The 23,035-nt window shown below is 37.9% G+C and overlaps 1 protein-coding gene and 1 non-coding gene across 2 annotated transcripts in view; both read right to left on the bottom strand.

Moving 5' to 3' along the window:
• Glut4EF (Glucose transporter 4 enhancer factor) overlaps positions 1–17,722 on the bottom strand; it is a 48,180-nt gene extending 30,458 nt beyond the window's left edge. Inside the window, exons 1-2 of the mRNA XM_028181048.2 lie at positions 16,808–17,722; positions 4,725–4,891 (exon numbers count right to left, since the gene is read on the bottom strand). Of these exons, the coding sequence (XP_028036849.1) occupies positions 4,725–4,891; positions 16,808–17,182 (542 nt within the window). The 5' untranslated portion in view covers positions 17,183–17,722. The remainder of the gene's footprint in view (positions 1–4,724; positions 4,892–16,807) is intronic.
• A 5,217-nt stretch (positions 17,723–22,939) lies between these two features.
• Positions 22,940–23,012, bottom strand: TRNAA-AGC (transfer RNA alanine (anticodon AGC)). Its single transcript has one exon. It is a non-coding gene; the product is annotated as a tRNA-Ala (tRNA).
• Between the last annotated feature and the right edge of the window lie 23 nt (positions 23,013–23,035).

Raw genomic sequence — 23,035 nt, 5'->3', positions numbered from 1 at the left:
ATCACTGGTGGTAGGACCTCTTGTGAGTACGCACGGGTAGGTACCACCATCCTGCCTATTCCTACCGTGAAGCAGTGATGCGTTTATGTTTGTAAGGTGGAGCAGCCGTTGTAACTATACTGAGACCTTAGAACTCATATGTCAATGTGGGTGGTGGCATTTACGTTGTAGATGTCTATGGGCTCCGGTAGTCACTTAATGCCAGGTAGGCTGTGAGCTCGTCCATCCGCTACGCAATTTAAAAAAAAATTCATATAGAACATTATAATTATAATGTATTTTAAAGTTTGACAATTAGGGATAATGTTTTCTTAATATTTTATTAGGATAAGTTGGAACGTATGCTCGCATATGCTAGCCAAATGCTCATATGTGCCATATGTGCGGGTTTAAGTCACTATCAGATGGGCCATAAGCAAGTCAGCTTACAAAGGCAATAAAAGGGGTCTTCATTTTGGTTTGCACGTAGCTTAAGATATCGAAAATTGAAATAACACTATACCATACTTGCCAGTCTCCAAATATAAAAATTAATTGTCGCTCAATGAACTAGTCACTCGAGGGTTAAGGTGACCTACAGTACAACGGCTTAAAATATTAGTACGTATCTGTCACTGTGACGGATTTTAAGTAAATCATAATTGCCTTGCTATTCGCTGGTGCCACGACTCATTATTGTCCGAATTTCAGACAATCATTATTTACGTTCGTTGAACAGTTTTTGTTCCCGCCGAGTGGAATAACCGGCAGGTAGGACAAAGCAAAGTCACCGATACCGAGGTGAACAGTTCGGATTCTCGATCTTGTTCCTGGTATATGTTTATTGTTGTTTGATCATTACCCGCTCACGTGGCAAATGACGTTTTCGTTATTCCCGCAAAACATGAATCATCTTTTTATTTCACAGCTAGCTGACCCGGCTGACTTCGTAGTACCTCAATCGATAAATAAAAGACCTAACCTTTTGTATAAAATAAACTTGAAACAAACAAAAGGAATCCGTCCGACAGGGGACACATCAAAGGAAAAACAAAATTGTTATTTTTATTTAATTCCGAGCATTTTCATATTTATCTACCTTTTAAACCTTCTCTGGACTTTAAGATCAAAATTAGCCAAATCGGTCCAGCCATTCTCGAGTTTTAGCGAGACTAACAAACAGCAATTAATTTTTATATATAGAGATAGATTTATTTAAATCTCATGTACAAAATAGTGAAAGACAATGAAACACCGAAGCTATTAATTATGTATCAAGTAGATTGCATAACGTTGAATATATTATTGTAATACTTTCTCAAGGTAGAGGCGGCGTAGCGGCACCTGCCGAATGAGATAACGGGTCTTTGGAGCGCCATAGAACGCCAACGAAAGCAAACGTGTAACCAGCGAGAAAGTGCTGTGACGGCCGCCGCCCCACCGCGGCTGGTGCGCCTTCTCTTTGCATGTTGCGCAAACGCATGCGGAATGTAACATAATGTCGAATTGTCGAATAGCTTTTGTTTTATACGTACACGTAGCGACTTCGCAATGAAGCGCGCTCATGCGATCTAAGGGTAATTAATGACGAGATACACGGCGTGTGTCACTAATAGAAACGAGGACCCTTCCTGCCACTCAAACGCCTGATTATCATAAAACAGCCCGTTGGTGACAATGGTGTTACCGTTTTTGGTATCGAAAGCGTATTTAATTCGTACGTCAATTCTTTAGGTCGTGCGCTGGTTTTGGCTTAGGACATGCTTTGAATATTTAAATCTAACCTGTCTAAAATATGCTGATGTTGTGATAGCGTACAGATACAAACTGCATAATTTTAAATTTGTCATAGATTTTAAGTATACCTCTGGGGTACCAGTAAAAAAAAGTATTCCATTTAAAAGTAAATCATTTCATGAAGAAGAAGAACTAAATAACGTTTTTTTATTAAAATTAACTTCACGTTTGTTTTGCATGTCACATTACAATCGCATAGTCTAGACGAAATTAGGGAATTAGAGCAAAAGTACCTTTGCAATATTTTAGAATACAAAATTAAATACGTAAGTAGCAAAGGGCTCCAATGTTTAGTACAGTCTGTGCTACACGTGGAGACAAAATAATATATTTATGCTTCATTTATTTAATTGATTAATTAACCTACTAGTAACAGACTAGTAACCTACATACTTATTATCTTATTTAATAAAGCGACAAACGTATTGCTCTATAATTTAAAAAAATGTATAATATTTATAATACCCATGCTAGGATTAATTTACATATTTGTTTCTTAGATGAAAGAATTTATTAAATAGTCCTTATTTGAAAAAAAAAATTGTAGTAAATCACGAGTTTAGTATTATTAAAATAAATAGCGATCATTACAGTTACAATATCTGCAGATATCGCTGTTTGCGGTATTTTTCTAGTGTGCTGTGTGTGTGCCGTTCCATTTCGAAACTAGGTCACTGTGTCACATGGCCGCCGCGCCAAGTACTAACAGAATGCGTCGCCATCTTTGAATTTTGTTAATTCATGTTCTTGATACGCCTACTAAGACATTATGTAAAACATATTGTCCTTTTTAAAATTGTCCTGTTTTCGACGGGATTGTATTCTCAAGCCTCTTTCGGTATCAAAACTTTGAATTCGAGAATCATTCACAAAATGTCAGCGGTCAATAAAAGAAAATGAATGTTGCAGACTTTCACTCAGCCGTAGCTCGACCCCTTTATTGTACCAAAATTTTAATTAAATATAACCATAATAGTAGTTATTCGAAATAATTTCCATTATAGGTAGGTATTACCATCGGTTTCGTTTGCATAAGTGTATCCTCGAGCTGTAATATTGCACTCAACCTATCTCATAACTTTGCAAGGCGTTGTTCAAACAGGTTTTATGCAATCACTATCTACCTCAGAATAATTCTACATTAAATATCAACCACTGGCTTTTACGTTAGAGGAAGTGTCAGGTTTATATGTCTATAATTTTTTCTTTTAGTTTAGTATTTTAATTATCTCATTCAGTTTTTCAATTTATTTTGTTTTATCTATTAATTTAGACATGAGCTTATATCACATTATTCAAATATATTTTTTGCAGCTATTAATACATCACAATTTCGAATTGATTCGAAAATAAAAAGTGTGTATGTATGTACAAGCGTTGATTACAATCGGAAATCCTGCTGTAGTATAGCTAACCGAGAGTAGATAAGTACTTCGAATGTTTCGTTGCTTATTGTGAAATTTGGGGCACGAGTGGAGGCCTCGCCTCTCACTACGATCACGATGAAAAGTGAAACTTCGGTGCCGACGAGCGTCACGTCGCCGGCGCAACTGTTTGATGCCGTTAGTTCCGGTTACGCTGCATCATATTATGGCTAACCTCTAACGTTTCCTCTGTTCAGAAAATTTACTATTCGTGTCCGGAATATCGAATACTAGTTTTTGTGGATCTAACAAGGGAATGTTTAGTTCGTATTATAATTTAAATTTGCATGTCTACTCATTTTGAAGTCTTTAATTATTATATTTTGCGTAGATGGGTGGACGAGCTCACAGGCCCCTGGTATTAAGTGGTTACTGGAGCCCATAGACATCTACAACGTAAATGCGCCACCAACTTTGAGATATAAGTTCTAAGGTCTCAAGTATAGTTACAACGGCTGCCCAACCGAAACGCATTACTACCTCACGGCAGAAATAGGCAGGGTGGTGGTCCCTACCCGCGCGGACTCACAAAAGATCCTACCACCAGTAATTACGCAAATTATAATTTTGCGGGTTTGATTTTTATTACACGATGATGTTATTCCTTCACCGTGGAAATCAATCGTGAACATTTCTTAAATCGATCAACTTCACAAAGTAAATAATATATAGTGCATCATTGGATTTTTGCCGTTTTCAGGGTTAGTTCACGATTCGCTCAAAGTTGCATTGTCTGTCCCTGTTAGTGCCGCGGTGAGGGGGTTCGGTGCGCGGGCGGCAACTCCGTCGCAGAATGTAGGCAAGTGTGACAAGGACACGCCCGTACTCCGCGCTAACACCTCCATCTAGTTCCTAACGTGCTTGGTGCGCGTTTCGCAATGTTCGCCTGCGCCTAGCCGGCTAACCCCACTACGATGATGCATACCCGTGTGCATGCGTACAAGGCGATATTACAATGTATTTGCCACGTTAACGATTTCGTATAGTTGAGAAATGATATTCCTTCAATTGAAAATAGCAGTAAAACAGTATAATTTCTAACTGCTTTTGAATATTCTAGATAAAACTTCCTGGTCTGGAATTAAATCACATTATCATGATAGAGAGATTTTGCAAGCGGTCGAGTATTAGAAATGTGATGGCCTTCCTAGAAGCTCGTACCGAGGTGAACCACTACTTCAAGGCGAAGCAACGATAATGTTTGTTAATTAGAATTCTGTCTTAGGCCATGATTATGATCGATAGCATCGCATCATTGTCAAGTTTTAGCCTCTTGCCTGACAAGCCTCATAATGTGATTGCTGGTGTAGAAAATGTCTTGACATTTGACACACACACAGACTTATCAAATATAAGAATTGACATTTTATTATATTTTTGTGAACATATCTTTGCATGTGTTAGGAGTAGTTGGGACAAGCCTCTTATTATGATTGCTAGTGTACAAAATGTCTTGACATTTGATAAACACACAGACTTATCAAATATAAGAATTGACATTTTTTTATATTTTTGTGAACATACCCTTGCATGTGATGGGCTGGTACTTCGATAGTGGCGGATACGCGACGCCGGTCACCCGCCATATCTGCGAGCCTAGCAAAGTCAGTGTCCACGTCCGCCAATCTCGCAGATTTGCGAGACTCCAACAGCCTTACTTCATCTAGTTTTTTCTTCAGTTCTATTGGCACCTGTAACAACGATATTTCAATGTTTATTTGTTTATAGGATCCTATAGGGCGTATACATACAGTGTGTTATCATTTTAGCTAAACGTATGGAATCATATGCCATTTTACATATAATGAAGTTTTTATAATATCATTTATTTACTCACATATAGCAAGTTTAGGCCGGAAGACAAACGCCTCGCGGAACCTTGGCTGTGAGTTTGCTTATTGTCTCTCATATTTGGCGCGGTCTTGAATTTAATGCATTTTTACATAAAATTGCGTATTCGTTGTAACATTAACTGAACGTTGGGTGTATCACGAGATCGATATAAGTGACCTTGGCACGATTCGAGTCCGGAGTATGGACGTGACGTCATCACCGGATAGAAATAGAACGAGGTGCATATTATTACACAATTTTCTACAATGCATTCGGGGCAAAGTTAACTCATATATGCAAAAAAAAAAACAACAATGAAGTAGGAAACAGTTTTGTTTGTTTAAAATGCTAATTTCTAATGTTGCTAACGGGCGGTCGCGGTAAGAACAGGATACATACGAGTGTACCGGTAAATGTTGCTGCGGAGGCAAACAGGTTTTTATCCAGTACATACGTATGATATTACCATGTTGCTCACATTTATTACAGTGCTGTTACTTACAGTATAATTTTCAAACAATACTGCTTTTCCGCGTATATCGCAGTTCCAATCTATCGAATATTTCTTTAGACAGTTTTAGCATTGAGCTAATTGCTAGTTAGGCTAGTTCTTTTTGGTGCATATTATTGAATTTATATTTTGAAGAGGATTTTTCATGTTCTGTCGTTTGTTAAATTAGTTTATCTGTCGTATGTAAGTTTAACAAGGAAAAGGTTTTGAAGAGGTTTGGAAAATTGTTTTTCACAAACATGATGAATTGAATCTACTCTTTCTCAATTATTCTTCTCAGATCAAAATAAGCTGACCTTCTTTAAAAGTGGCCTCACAATACGGATCTTTAATAATCAATTATTGTACAATATACACTGCGATTCTTGCGGAGTTTCTCCTTCAAGTCCCATTTTGGGCGTCTTCTTGATTATAGTTAAATTAAACATGCTTCATTATTGTAGTTAATGTCATTCGCGAAACTGGTGAACTTGTAACACAAACCTTCGGAAGCAGTGAGTAGCATATGACGCATGAATTCCAGTTATCACGCACTGGCATTGCTGCTCAAATCGCGGTCGCAGTGTCGGGCTCTCGGTTGTTATGTGCGGCTCAACTACTCGACAACTCGTCTGGTTGACATTGGTTACGTTTTTGTCGTCAGCTTCCTTCTCGGCTCGGCGTGATTGACACATTACACATGAGCGTGCCGCGCGACTTTGCTTTCTCTGTACCGATAACCTTGTATTGTTTAACACCGGCTGAGGTGAGGAATGTTTACTAATATTTACACGCAGACCACCTTCGTCTGAACAGATGAATGATTTGCCAATTTGCAGTGCCTAAATCGTGTAATATTTTGTTTTCATAACTTGACATTGAATTTACAGATTCTGTATACATTCTGTTATTTATGTTGGTTTTTAAAGTAAGGTTCTAGGTCGTGATACTGTAGATATGTCTATACAATTAAGACTACGACCTCATGTCTCAAAGTGAGTTGTCGCATTCGTGTTTTGTCACCTTTGGGTTCCGGTAATCACATAATACTAGGGTCGCTAATCCGTTGATTGATTTTAAGTAGTTTAAAAAACCTCACAAAAATATACAGTAGCTTCTTAAGATGTATTGGTCTAATTCTGTCATATGGCTATGGCTGGTAAAACAATTAATTACAAATACAAAATGTACAATTACTGCGGAGTGTATTGCAGCAATCAACGTTACCCAGCCAGCCGTCGGCGATCGCATCATACTTTCACTTTTACATGATTTCGTGCGAATGTAGAGTTGCCTGCTATCAGGTAAGATACGTAGATTAACTTTGCGGCCCCTCACTCACACCACCGGAACTAGGAAAGTTGTTATGAGCATCTGGCTCGCGGCTCGCATTTTTGACATACATTCACTTTTCTTAACTTTTCATTTATGAAACTTAGTGTTAATTTTTTCTTTACTGAATCTTTATTGCGGTTATCAATTTGTCCAGTATTTTTTTAAATTTTTGACAATAATATTTTTACAGTATGATAGTATACTGTGTGTTTAGTGCTTGCGAGCTTGTATTGCATATTATAAGCAACCAAAAAGTGAATCTATTTCCGGTATCTTTCGGCCATCGGATATGACTTCAGAATGGCTTCGCGATGGTTCGTAGTTACATGCATAGTATACGCTGACTAAACTCGAAACCGCGAAGATGCACACAAAATTGTTTTATTAATATTATTAACGAATAGATACTTTACGAGGACGGGATCCAATTTCTTGGTCTCATCTGGTCTAAAGTTTCGTTGGTCGATTCTATCGTTTCTTGACTCGTATTCGCAAACACGTTATGTAAAAAGTGACAACTATTGCACAATTGCTTTATTCGATGGTGAAACGGTCGCTCTGAAATGCGAGTGAAAGTCACCGAGTGACTTTGGCATAGCATGATAAGGCGTGCTGCGTAACTATTCGATATGCATACTTCTAAGGTGCGATTCGTTCTTGACCAGTTGGTGACGTTGTAAAGTAATTCGTCTAATGGCTGTTTGAACTTGAAACTATGTAACGGAAAACAAGAAATAATAAGATAATGTTTTGTCATTGTCATTGCCGATGATTGCATTGTGTCCGGTGATTAGGTTTATACAGTGCCGTGAAACAGAATACAATGTCAATGTTAAACGATACTTTTGCGTTTACAGCGTGAGATCTCATTTTATCATCAACAAATTATTATCAATTACATATAATAGCATGTTTGTTTCATTCGCGTGCTTTTGGTGCCTAAATTGCGCAATCATTGCGCGCTCTACTGAGCGTCGATGTTGTTACTGCGCAAAACGGATTATCCATGCTTGTGGCTCTCCGGCTTGCGGTGTTGAAACATATCTGCTAAATAAATTCAATGCCGTTTCTAACATTTTTTGACTAGCCCTTGCTTAGATGATATGCAAAACAAATAATTGAAAGAAGAATTTTGTGTGAATAAAAATGTTCGTTGTGACACTGGATATCCAATTAATTGAATGCGTATATTATAATTTATTGTGTGAGCGTCTTGTCAGGATTTGGTCGGGTCATTTAGATATTAGTTTCAAACACTTAGATAAATCCCCGCTTCTAGCATCTAGATTAGTTAAACATATTTTTTTAAAATTGTTATTTTGTAGTAATTTTAACGGCCGTCTGGTGTAGTGGTAAGTGACATGGTCACTACATACGGGGGTCGCGGGTTCGAATCCCGCCAAGGGAAGATATTTGTATGATAAATATAAATGTCTTTTCCAGGGTTATGGATATATATTAAATATATGTATGTGTATAATAAAAATCTTACATTTGTTTCCGTTATCTGGTACCTGTAACACAAGTTCTTTACGAACTTATCACGGGACCAGTTAACGTGGCGTGATTGTTAGTAAATATTTATTTATTTATTTATTTGTAGCATGTGATTAGAAGACATGCTGTTGCGTCTGAGATATTCAATAGAATAATATAGATATGCCTTATTGAATACATTTAGAATTGTTCGATTCTAATCTAAACTATCAAAGAAACAATAAACTTCTTACACACAAAGGTAGTTTGGGTCGTGACAAATGAACGTCGATTATACCTTTTATTAAATATACAGTGAGGCTGCATTGGAATCAAGTAGATACGCATGCATAAGCAATTCGGTTGTCGGTGAGCGGTCGTACACAAATAAATAGGTCAATAGCTCTTACTATTAGAGTTGATACTAGGGCCAACAATAACTACATATTCCTATATTGGATGGCATTGTAAATAATCATTCGTTATTAAATTCAGGTGCAATAAACATGTGGAAATTCAGTTGTAATAAACATGCCTAATAGTTATTTATAGTTTGTGGTTGGATTTATTAAATATATCGACCACAGTCCAGTCGAGAGCTTAGCTCGAAATAATGAACAAATAACATTTTTCTAATTCAATAAGGACTTGCTATGTTTCTTGAATAAAATGCAGTAAGCAAAATTAAATTGCATAAAATTTCAAGTCACATCGAATAGATTTATATCGATAGTTATTTTTTTATTGCTTAGATGGGTGGACGAGCTCACAGCCCACCTGGTGTTAAGTGGTCACTGGAGCCCATAGACATCTGCAACGTAAATGCGCTACACACTTTGAGATATAAGTTCTAAGGTCTCAGTATAGTTACAGCGGTTGCCCCACTCAAACCGAAACGCATTACTGCCTCACGGCCAAAATAGACAGGGTGGTGGTACCTACCCGTGTGGACTCACAAGAGATCCTACGATCAGTGACTTGTTATGTTTCTTGAATAAATTGCAATGGGCAAAATTAAATTGCATAAAATTTCAAGTCACGTCGTGTAGATTTATACCGATAGTCAGTTTAATAAAGAAACACGAATTTAATCGGATGTATACGGTTAGGTTGATCAATGAGTCGGCACGACGGCCTTGTGTGATTAGTGAATACAAACCGAGGTGGTTGCAGAGCGGATGCCGACCGAAGCGGGCCACGCGAGCGCCGCGCCCGCCCCGACCCGACCCGCTGCAACAGCCAACCTTGCTCCAAAAATCCATGACCCACTTTTCAAACGCCAAATTACTCTCAATGTTACACTCGTTTTCTTTGCTAATAAAGCTTTGTTTATTTTACTGTCACTATCTACATACTATACCAGTCAACTACACTAATATTCTTAGCTGCAATTCTAACTTATTTTTTTAGTTTTTCCTACCTAAGCTGATAGCTTTGAGAGGCTATTTCAGCGTAACCTTAACTAGTAGGTGAGCTCACGGGGCTCAAACCTGACGATGTTGCTAACACGAACCCTAGCAAGAGCCGTGCTTCGAAAAATCTACCACCGGATTGAAAACGCGACCCACTGAGAATATCCGGTGAGAAACTCAATGGGCTGTGTCTGTGGGTTAATTTACTTGTCGAGCCCTTCGTCGCAAGTGACGAGTTCGACGAGAACGATGACCGGTGCTTGAGGTACCTAAAAGCACCGTTATTGGATCGGGAGGATCCGAAATGACGTGTACTTAATTCTAACGATAATACATATCTCGGGGACTTAAAAAGAAGGCTAGGTTTGTTTTCTAAACTGATATATCAGTTCTTAGATTTACAGTATACATAATTATTTGCAAAACATAAGATCATAAAGCAGGTCTCGGATCGATTGCACAGGACTAGGCGGCCTAGTTGGCGAGCTCGAGGGCCGATTGCGGGTCGCGATCCTAGGATCTAGGTGCCCTGCATTCGCAGCCCGGGTGACCTCACTTCGTTCTATTTCGAGAACGGGTACGGTCAACAATATTGCTCTTGCATCGGGCCTTGTTGCAATTGGGTTCTAAAGCCGTGGAAATAAGATTCGTAACTCACAATCGCTGGTTTTTAAGGAAATATAGTGTTAGTTGTCAGCTGGACTTTCAACCAAATGTGGATGTAGCATGCTGTGGCGGACCTGTTCCTAATTTGACTCCATAACGAGCTCAGAATAAAAGCAAATACAAATAATCTACTTAAAATATTGATTGGTTTTATATAAACGCTCAGTTTCATTTGTATTTATAACACTAAATTTATTCACGGTACCGAGTGAAACTACAAAAATGTAGGTCAGCGTCTATCGTAAGGAAATTGAAGTTGCGTAGCTGTTATAATTATGCAAGACGAGCCATTGCAGATAATGCTTTATCTGGTGAAGGTTTACGTTTGATAGGAGTAACGTCATGTAGAGTTAGTGATTACAATTTTGCTGGGACTACGTCACAGCGCGTTGGCGAGAATGATGCCGTTTCGCGTAGGCGCGTCGCGACGGTGACGTCACGGGTAAAAAGCTACAGCTCACCGCTCTCGCGTGAATGCCGGCGAACTGTACGCGATCGAGCACGTAATATTCGCACTGAACGTAAATAAAAATGCACATCGTTACGTAATTGAACGTGAAATCTACACAAGGACGTAGCGTCAACGTTTCGACATCGTCGACGCCCGGCGTGATGCCATAATCGCATCGTTTACGTGCGACGCCTAGAAAAGTGAGCGTTTCACCTTGAGATGCCTGCAAGCGTGGTCGCCTCTCTATTCTTAGATATCGAAATAGCGCTAAATTTGTTCGAGGGGGCGAATGGTGAGCACGCAGGCGTCGTGACCCAACCCGACCGACCCAAAAACATCGTCCGTTCTACCACACCCCAAGCACCAGGTGCCCTCGGACCCACCAACCCGTGGCAGCTATACGGACCTAGTACTTAGACTCTGAATGGAATACTATTTTCTAGAAAATAATTTGACATTATCATTATGTAGGTCAAGAAGTTTTTTTGGATTTGATTGGTTGAGAACTGCATTTGCATTTCTTACTTAAATTTCCTGGATGGTTACCAATAAAAATAAAAGGAAAACACCAGTGGAGGTCGGATTTCGTATACGTGGTGTGCGTCGTTACCGGTTCAATATCAGAGTTTCTGGGTCAGTGGGTCACCATGCCGGAGTAGGACGCTCCCCGCGCTCACCGCGCACACTACTCCACGCTTGCAATTAAGCACGTTCTTTGTGTGAGCATGTGTTGAAACATTACATCGCGTGCACCGTCCACCGAATTAGGTCTATTCGGGGCACTCTAGCGGACTCGGGTCTGTGATATTCATGCATGAAAAGCCCCTGGTATTTCAAAATTTCGTAATTAAATTCAAATAGACTAGTTTATCGTACAAACAATTCAACAACGGGACATTATTTTAAAATATTGATTAAAAACACATTAACTTCACGTTATTAGTGTCATGTCGTCCGTGACCGTGAAAACGGTAAAGCGTTGATAACGTCTGAAATTAATTGTAGAATGTAAGGGCTGTCTACGATTCTAACACATAAAAACACAGCGTTCTCATTTAAAATTTTAGCTTCAGAAAAATTTGCAATCGACTTTTGTGCTTGTAAAGCATGCACCAACTCCATATAAAAACAGTCTACTTAGCAACAATGGCGGTGGCTCTACTGCTAAGTATAAATGCCAGCAAAGTCACTTTGCATTGTTGACTTATCTTATATATGGCGGAATAATAGGAAATACATGTGTCCTACTGTCCAAAGGTTGGAGTATCCTCAATTTTAAAAGGCATTCTACGTTTGAAATGTTTCGAACGTGTTCCAATTTGAACGATACGCGATTTAGATTCGCGGCTGATTGTGCAGCTGTGTAGATAAGAAGCAGCACATAAATCATGTAACTATTCCAAGGCGAATGCAATGAGGCCACTCACAAAGGGTCGACCTTGTCGCTGCGGAGTGGGAGGACGTTTTCTATGTTCCAGAAAATATTTTGATTAAAATTGTTGTAGATCGTACACTCGGAACAATAAAGTTTAGTTATTTAATATAATTTTTTTATTTCGTACATGTATGTGCTTTAATTACGAAAATATTTTAGCATAATTGATTCAAATGAAGTTCAGTTGGTAAAGTCAAGGTCGTTTTGGTGATGGTGTTTCCTGTAGTTTAACGAAATCTTGATCTTTTATTACTTTTATAAATGCGACTTAACAAATTTTTTTTTAATTATTGAATCTTAGTTTTAGTGGCCTGTTTGTTATTGGAACGAGTTTTATAGTGTTTTTCGATAATCGTTATGCTCCCAAAGTTGGCGGTGCTCATGACTCGCGGTAACCATTTACCATCGTGAACGCGTGAATTATAAAAAACTAATCAAATTTATGGTGTATAATTAAGTGATATAAAATATATTATGATGGCTTCGATGATAAATAGAAATAGTTTTACAGCTGCATACTTGTCCTGCATTGTACTAACAAGGCCTTTGTAGGTGTCTTCGGATTCTTTTATCCTAATCAGTTTGATTTTATTTTTCGTGATTTTGATGGCAACGGTGTATTCTATCTGTGTATCTGTTTTGGTAAATATGCATTTTTGGTGTTATCTTCACGGAAATAATTGGAGCTACTCTTTATGTTATATATTATTTTCAAAAGAAAACCGTTTCATAGTAATAATATATTATAAATAAAGGTTTTGATAAACAAGTAGGACAGAGGCTTTTAATTCAGCGTGATTTTACTATTAATTCGGAATGTTATTTCAACACTAAGATGACTGAGATAAAAAAAGCCTTCGCGGAGGTCAATACAAGTAGGTATACATATTATTTATAGCGAAATTTTCTCGCAGCACGTGATCCTTCACGCAACGGTAAGCGCCGTAAGAGTAAGTGTCTTATAAAAATAACTTAACTGGACTGGAAAAATCTGTTAAGCGCGTTCAGACGTCCGCTGATACTGTTTTATATCGTAATTACTTTCGCCAGTCATATTAGTTATGCGATATTAATTGCAATGTAAGCATGTTATTGCCCGCTCGGATAACTAATTTACTGTTTACACACGCGCGATATATTTTATTTCTAAATTAAAGTAATTAAACATTATAATAACGTTGAAAAAAAAAACAAAGTACCAACGTAATCTAAGGTAGTACTTTGTTTAAAATTCATTTAGTTCAATGAAAAAGTATACGATAGTTCAGGAATCAGTTGAATAGGACAAGACTATATAGGAAACAAACTGAGTAGATATTCAATTCGTAAAGTAGAGGTGCGAGAGGCACTTTCACAATCTGCGGTATCCGCGTCTACGGGCGGTCCGCCTTGCCTCGTCTTGTGACATTCGCCGTCCGCGTCGTATCTATATCGATCCTGCAAACAAATATAGCGACTGCAAGCGACCTTTGCACAGAAACGACGAAGTCGAAATCACAAGATCGTTTATGAAACTACCATTATCTAGTTCCTTTCAGGTAACGACAGTGTTTACGAACAACAAGCTTGACCTCACCCAACTGCAATATTATTGGGCGTTTGTACGCCCTGTCTGTCTGTCTGGTCTGGTTATTTTTTGCAGGCGGACACGACTTTGTTTGGCGTTAACGATTAATTTGATGGACGTTAGTGCGAACGAATGTCCTACTTAGGAGTACGGAGGAGTCGAGGTAGAGTCGCCATCGGCACTGAATAACGGTACGGTGACCGCCGGCGCCGCGCGCACGTGAATATAATTCTTGACGCGATTTTGTAACCAACACCGTTACTCGATTCCGGGCCTGCCGGTGACCTTATTTCTGAGCGGAGCACTCTTTATTTTTATATCTTATTGCCTGACATTATTATGGCTGTCTCGCTCACCAATGATACATCAGTTCTATTTAAGTATACTTTTATAATACGCAAAGCTAAACACTATTTGGACTGTAATCAATATAACATTTTTATGTGAACTATTCGCATCTATGAATGCAATTAAATTTTGTTTTGTTTTGTTTGCATTGCGTTGTAGTGTCTTCACATTTTTATGATAGTATTTAAAAGTTTGCGTAATGCCAAAAGTTCACAGGTATACGTATACTGTATTTTTTGCATTTGAAAACGAAAAGCTGTATTAGACAGTAGCTATAGTATGAACACGTCGGTGATTCAGCTCGATTAGTTCGAGCGTATTGTAAGTTTATGTAACAAAAAACCGTAGAATTAAAATGATGACGTGAGCACCTCGTACCGCGTAGCGAATGTATCTGGGGAATACCGCACGTCACTCGCCGATAAAACTTCCGAGTATTTATTACATTACATTACATTTAATATTTCACATTCACACCCGAAAGGGTTTTACGCTATGCTATGTCCTCGTTCCTGGGTTTTACAAAAACATTTAATGTTCCAGACCGGTTAACGTTTATTACAAAACTTGTTTTGTCATTTCATTTAATTTTGGGTATTTAAAACGTACTAATCAGTACCCCGTACAGGTAATGTTTCTTTGCCAAATTGACTTCCGCGCAAAAACTACATAAGCGATGGTTTCTTGGCAGTTGCCACTATATTATTTGACATTTAGTATTGTATATCACGCCGTTTTATGAAATGATTTATTTGCAAAAATTAACGATCACTTAGAGCTTCTAACAAATTAACCTTTATTATTAAATCATTCGACTTTGAATACTAAGAAACATTTGTCACGAAAACCTTGACATTCATTTTATGGCCTGGTTTAAATATTTACAAATTGTTTTTAAGTCACTTGCAAGAGAATTAGTAGTTTAAATATTGCTTGTGACGTCATAAATTAAAAACACCGGCCAAGGTCTGCCGCAAAAGAAAGTTCATGGTTCAGATCATTAAGCTTATGTATATAGTTACATTCAAGAACAATTTTATGATAAAACAGGGACACTGCTATTGACCGATGTATAGCGCAGTTATCCATCATATAAATTCAAAGTTATTTAATGTTATAATTAGTTGGAGATAAGAGCAACGGCTCAGGATTGGGTAATCATGTATTGATGACGCATACATACATACATACGGTGGCATTCGAACGCCAAATGCCGGCCGGCGTTCGGCACGTCCAAGGAAAACGGAGTAATCTACACCGCTCCAAGAGCCGGCCGGGCCCTGGTGAGACGATTATTGTAATCATCGGCTACCTGTTTACTCCGGCGCAGTTACACGGCGTAACGGTGCGACCGGATTAATAAAATTTAGCGCACGCGTTTTCTAAGCGACGTCAAACACACGCTACGAATTTAATTCTGCGCTGTTATCAAATACGAATACCTACTACAATTGTGACATTGTAAATAATTATTGTTAGTATGATGCTAACAATGGGATGGTTTTTTTATTGGTGTAGGTGGACAGATGTGCTTATACCGATCGACCTTGGGAGATGAGAGTGAAGTCATACTTGTATTGTCTCACACTTAGAACCGGAAAGCAGGATTGCTTCACGACAGGAATAGACAGAATGTCAGTATCTATTCGCGCGGACCCACAATACGCTCTATCGTCACTGAACGAGCCCTTACCTTCCAAGTGGCGCTACAGGCTCAGTTAATTATGAAGCGATCATAATGGAGTGTCATAATCTTATCTATGGTCGTAAAACGATTTTGTGCACATTTTTGTACTTTACGTGATTATGATAAAGGCATTACGAATAGCTTCCGCCCATCGCTATCTATCTGATGTGCTATCATTACCCTTGACGTCTTAAACAATACATATAGTTAGTTTTATTTTGATTGTGAAAATTATTTATCGTTTGATATTCAATTGCTATGATATCGATGTTTTTGGATTATAAGTCGAATTTTACAGTTTAGGTACATAAGGAAGCTTAATACAGCAAGTAAAATGGATGACATGCCAATTATTCAGTGACGGATATTGCTAATTCGAGTTACGGTAAGCGTATAATGTTGTTTGTGGTTAAATTGAATAATCTTGGTAGCTCGGTAACAATGCATCAGATGCATTTAAGATGCGATGCGTCAGAACTACTTTGTCTACGCGTCAGAGGCTGCGTTGTGAGCTCGTTGCACGTGGAGCCGACGAGGTCAATAGCTTAGTGCATACTACTTTGCACCATTTATATGTTCACACTCGATGTCCATTCAACAGAATTAATAGGTCTTTGATATGTCCATCAAATATATTTTGAGATCATTTAATTTAGAATATGCAGTCACTTAAAACTTAAGATTTATTAATTTGATGCTTTCCCAAAGCAACTTCACTTTTTTTAGAATTTAATGTTAAGATCAGTAAGAAGGTCACTCATCACAAAAATCTCGGTAAACTGTTTAATGAGGGACTTTTTTGAATGATCAATAGACTGCTCGCGTCGAAGTCTTTTGTAAGGAGATTCGTGGAGAATGAAAAAAAGCATATTCTGGTTAATTCTTATTTACAAACATAAGTACAAACCTCGGCAGCGGGAGCGTGGACCTGGACGCGCAGTTCGTCGCTGTCGTGATCGTGGTGCAAGACGTCGGCCCGTACTTCACGCCCGTTGTACGTTAGGAAAACTCTTTGTCCAGGCTGCAGGCGAACGCCGGTCATACCTCGGAAGCCGGGCCCGATCAACTCGGCATCTCGATATTCCCGAATCATTTTCCCCCCTTCAAAGCGCACCGTATAACGAGTGTTCGGCGTCAGGTTAATGCAGTTATTGTTTTCAGGGAAGGAGGACGGCGTCTTCACAGCCTGGATCATGCCCGAATAGTAGAGACCGTCGTCACCCAGAGCGGCGACTCTCGTCCCGATAATGGACCTCTTAGCCAATCGTTTTCCAGTGGACATGTTGCTTTACGTGCTCACTTATAACTACAGTCCTTCGCCAGCGGGTCTGGAGATGTCCGAGGACCCGCTTAATTTTTGACAGAGCAAGTTCACTTAAATCTTAGATCGCCCGGCGTACGCGTTTCGCGGGATAACCGTCGAAGAACTTTGGGAAACTAGGTGAATTATGACACGATTCAGTACGATGCACACGGTCCGGCTCCTCAATAGGCCGGGGTTTGTTGCGGCTCTCGCACGGAAACATAATACGAGGGCAGGGTCCTCGAAGTTTAGGACAAAGGAAAATTCTTTCGCGGTACTAAACTTAGCGGCGAGCTCACAGCGAACGACCTCGATAAACGCGGTTCAGATGAGAACTGGCGTGCTTGCGGCGACACCGGCCGGCCGGCGAGAGGGAGCGGCGACCGCCCGTCTCGCTTCTTTGTTTTGATACTCAGCTGTTCGCGTGAAAGAGACGTTAATGTGATTGTTTGGTTGTACGAGAGAGAAGGGTTTTCGGCGGCCCTCGGGTCCTCCGAGTTCGGGCAGGCTCGCTATTTTGAGCGGGCGGGCGGGAGGGCAGAGGGCGGACGCCCACGGGCGACATTGAGGCGCGTCGGCCGGTTCGCACGTGGAGCCGTGGACCGCTAACGGGATTGCACAACGCACCTCTACGACGGACGCCGCGCCGCGCTGGTGCCCGCTACTGCTTCATACGTGACACAGTTTCTATTCGGATTCGGGGTCGATTCAAATGTCAAGCAGATGCATCCACTTATGCAACAATACGTACTTTTACAGCCACGCAATTTATTAGATAATTAGTACTGTTCGTTATTAAAGCTAATTCAATTGTAGCGAGCTTGCTTTGTTTCTGTGTTTCCTTTATGTTTGATTCTATATTTTGTAAAGCGCATAAGTCGCATTGTCACAGCTACATAGTAAAATCGAGTTTTTCACAGATACTACTGTTTACTACTACAGTTTTTGTTGGGTTTCTCATTATTATATTTATATATTATGATTTCAGTAATTTTCCTTTAGTCATAGTTAAAAAACACATTATTGTTTTAATTTAAATCTTTGCAACAATCGTACGAACGAAATTATAATATTCTAACGCATATAAAGTACGTATTTCTAACACATCTTTTAACTTTATCTTTTAAATTAGTCTATTATTGTTTATCAAGTTTACGGTCACAGACTATTTCTGTTAATTTGATCAATGTAAATAACTTTGCGCAATTAGTTTATCTTATTTATTCGTAGACAATGATGTTCTGTTAATTGATTTGCACACAACAACTTCTGCTACGCATGATGAGGAATTTTTATAATAATGTGTAGTATAACAGTGACGTAGAATAAAACAATCCAAGATTTCAAAATACAATAATTATCGTAGTAGTCATTCTGTATTCATTATAATTTCTACCATCGTTGGGAAAATTGTAAGAAATTCTAAGAACAAAAAATATTTGTAAATAAACTATTGCAGTTTATCTAGCGAATGCCAAATAGGAATGATTTGCTTAGGCAAGGCTTTTGTTCAAATAAATGTCATACGTGCCTGTAATCGACCTGTCGACATACCTATATTCGGGGTTATTGTATTGATTGGAAGCCGTTTCTCAACTAACGTTACTATGATAGTAGCTATTGATTTGATTGCGCAAACTTCGTATGAAGCCTACATCGCATGCATGCAGTATTTATAATATTAAATTGCCTGTTTGTGCGTACATTCTTAACATAAACCAGACCGTTTTTATGAATAACTCTCCGGCATTTCTTAAAAGAAATTAGTGCAGTGTTTTGTTTACTTATCATTTAATTTTAAAATGTTCTGCAAAAACCAGAGGCACGCGGGCCTTCAACATTCATGGACATTCCTATCTGTATACTGCTGTTCAGAACGAGCCATAAGATTAATTTTCTTTATATTACAATCTATATATGTATATAAAAATGAATTGCTGTTCGTTAGTCTCGCTAAAACACGAGAATGGCTGGACCGATTTGGCTAATTTTGGTATTGAATTATTTGTGGAAGTCCAGAAGGTTTAGAAGGTAGATAAATATGAAAATGCTCGGAATTAAATAAAAATAACAATTTTGTTTTTCCTTTGATCTGTCCTCCGTCGGACGGATTCCTTTTGTTTGTTTTAAGTTTATTTTATACAAAAGGTTAGGTCTTTTATTTATCGATTGAGGCACTATAAAGTCTGCCGGGTCAGCTAGTACTTAATACATTTAAATATGATAGTGATACCTACACGAGGGAGCTTGCAATGCGTCTTACCACCAGAGAAAAAGAAACGATCAGACCAAGATGCATTAGGGGCACGTTGGAAAACGTACATAATAATAATTAGTAATTGAGTACCTTTTTCAACATTTTAGACCCTAATACGGTTCTGTGTCAATATTTTTAATGTGTGAAACTGAAGGCGTTAATCTGTTTCGTAATTTCTTACATGTTTTAAGGAAAGCACGTGTAAGCATTTATCACGTTCACATATTAAAGAAATGCAATAAAATCACGTTCGTGCTTTGTAAATATTCATAAACTGATATGTTAATGTCACTTAATGTACGTTTTTAACGGTGAACCGTTGATAAAGACTATTGTTTACGTTTTTCTGTTATTTTAGACGTATTTTTGGTAAAATTTTAAATATTGTAACGACTTATTAAAAAGTTGTTTGGCGCGAAATCATACAATGGACTAGTTACTTTAAAAATTTTAGATTGCTCGTAAAATTTCTCCTAATATAACCATATAACACTTGAAATCTGACCGAAGAAGAATACTTAGTATATAAAATACGTTTGAATATTATTTTGTGTTGGATATACTATCTTTCGAAAAGTATGACGTTTTACGAATTTAAGGTTTATTACAAGTAGTATTCGCTACGTTAGCGCGAACAAGTTCTTAGCCGGAGAAAGCGTTGCCTGCATATTAATTTATTTCTAGCTGTACGGTCGGCTACACAGTCAACACATTTGAATCTTCACATACACAGTTCCACATAATTTTCATAATAGATAGAACACGTTGTTGTTGTAGATAAACAAAAGAGAAATGCATTGAACTTACACTGATTTTAATTTAATTATGATATGCGGTTCCTCCAAAAGGGACCTTAACAAACACTGTCGTATGGATTAGCTTCTTGGCCCACTAAAGTGGTGGATGAAAGGCGATTGCACGCAGCAGAGATGCGAATATTCCAATGGATGTGTGGATTAACGAGAATGAATAGAATACGGAATAAATATCTTAGAGGAAATCTGAAAGTGGCACCTGTGACAGAGAAGTTGAGAAGTGCGCGTTTGGGACGGTATTGGCATGTGATGAGACGAAATGACAATGAGGTTGTTGAGAGAGTTTTAATTTTGAATATGAAAGGCTTTAGAGGAAGAGGTAGACTTAAGAAAAAATGGATGGATTGCGTGAAAGACGATGTGTAAGAGGGGAGTGAGCGAAGAAATGGTATATGATAGAGGAGCGCGGAAAGAGAAAACATGTTGGGCCGACCTCAGGTGACTGGGAGAAAGGCAGGAGAATGATGATGATGCGATTCAGACAACCAAGCACTACGCATAGATTATGAACAATTTTTCCTCTCATTGTTTCGAGTAGGTATTTCTAGTAGTGCTGGATCATGTAGATGCTTGTAGGTATGACAATAACATAGTTGACAACTAAATTTCGTTCGTTTATTTTCTATATCCCCCGTCATGGGAGAGTTGACATGCATAAGTTTTGTGTCAATAATCATTAGCAATAATTATTTATCATTCTGTTCTTGTTATCTTTTAGCTGGCTAATAACATATCGGGGATGTGTGTCAGCGTATCGACGCCTGCACTTTATGTGTATAAACTTAAAGTCAATGAATCCTTGGCTCCCTTTAAAGTAAATTTCTCATCGGGTCTTCTTAGTAGATCGCGATTCAGAATTGTTGGTAGATTCATTCGCGACGTAGCAGGCCTTGAGATGTTCTCGAGGAGTTATTAGCAAATACAACCCCTCCTGCTTCTATTTATTCTAAAATTATAAAATTAAAAACATTACCACTTTATATTTCAAACTATTAAACACCATGCTATCTCCTAAAACATATCTAGACAAATATACAACACTATATCAAATTATGGTACGGAAGGGACATTTTTTTTAAATTTTGCAGTGTTTTTGAATGTATAATATAATAAATAATAGTTTAAAAAAACTAACAAAATATGCTTTTATAGAAAATCCAACTAAAAAATAGAAAGTAAATTTTAATAAATTTGAATTAAAAATAGTGTAAGAAAAAATGATTTTATTGTAAAAAATAGGGTTTTCTATAAAAGCGTATTTTGTTAGTTTTTTTTTAAACTATTATTTATTTTTCATTTTTTAGCTGAATTTTAATTTTTCAATATATTTTTTTCAATTTTTTTTTAAATATAGAATTGTCATCGGTCCTTAATAAGTATACCAAATTTCTAGTTAATCCGACGTTTTGAAGGGGGTCAAAATAATGTTCAAAGATTCCGTTACACACTAACATACATACGTCTGAAGCTAATAAAAGCGTATTAAAAAGGTTTAGTGTATGTATAGCTTATTCGCTTATCTTCAGCTTCACGTTTTTCGAAATAAGGGCGTCTAGTGAAATTAACCATGACTTTTTGTTCTGATCAGCTGTGCCTGGAATGTCGACAAATCAAAAAAAAAGTTATTGGGCGGACGGACCTTTAGCAGGTACGAAGGGCAGCGCTTATCGACAATAATAGCGGCAGTTCAATACAATTTACTTTTATAACAAAGAGGTTTGAACAAGTGCAACGCTTACATACTTACTGTGTAGGTATTTACATCGAGTTCTATGACTTTGGATACGTTGATAGACTTGTATTGTTCACAGAATAGATTTTTTTATGGTTACTAAGTTTCTTCATGTAATTAATTTACAAATGATAGTAGTCATATATATTTTATTTTTAAAATTGTGAAAATAGTGATTCTCTTTTGTGTATGCAAAAGCATTTAGAAAAAAAAGGTAAAACATTATTGTTTCGATAACAATTTTATAATATGTATAATAAATAGTGTAAGCAAAATATCTTTAGATATCTATTAATGAGGTCGTTAGCGTGCGATACCAAGATCGGCGTCGCGTGAGAATTTGGAAATTGAAAACCAGTTTTATTAATAAATTCGCCGCACGACCTACATAAACATTTAAGATAACAAGTCAACAAATTGTCGTTTCAAAGGTTCCTGCACCGCACATAATATTGTGTTTGCACCGGTGATACCGCGATTGCAATTACAATAGGCACGACCGGCGACCTTGATTGAAAATATCACAAAGCAAGTATGGTATCGGAATAAAAACCGCAGAAGATAAAACTTATGGGAAGACACCGCAACACAACTAAAAAAAACCGCATAAAAACATTATTATGACGTAATTCACAATCATTTAGATTTGTAGCAACTCTGTCGTTACCTGATAAGGAAAAAAAACGTTGCAAGCTATTTCGAAACATTCAATAAATAAATAATAATGTTTAGAAATAGGTGTTTTCGATAATAGGACTGCTTTATACATAAAATATTTTAATACTATACCTAATAACAGTGCTTTACTCGTATTACTCTATGTGCATATGCTACATTTGTTAATAAAAGCAATTAATTTTCTAACGCATAACCAGGTAATTAAGATAGGATCTTTTTTTCGAAAGTAAGATCTGATCAGATTTAAAAAAGGCTGGAGGCGCCGGGTATCGATCCCGGTACCTCTCGCATGCTAAGCGAGCGCTCTACCATCTGAGCTACGCCCCCCTTAGAAAAGGCACTGAAAATCT

Source organism: Bombyx mandarina, chromosome 15 (assembly GCF_030267445.1).
Source record: "Bombyx mandarina strain Sakado chromosome 15, ASM3026744v2".
NCBI classification, from domain to species: Eukaryota; Metazoa; Arthropoda; class Insecta; order Lepidoptera; family Bombycidae; genus Bombyx; species Bombyx mandarina.
The sequence above is the reverse complement of the archived record's forward strand: the minus strand, read 5'-3'. Positions and strand labels throughout refer to the sequence as shown.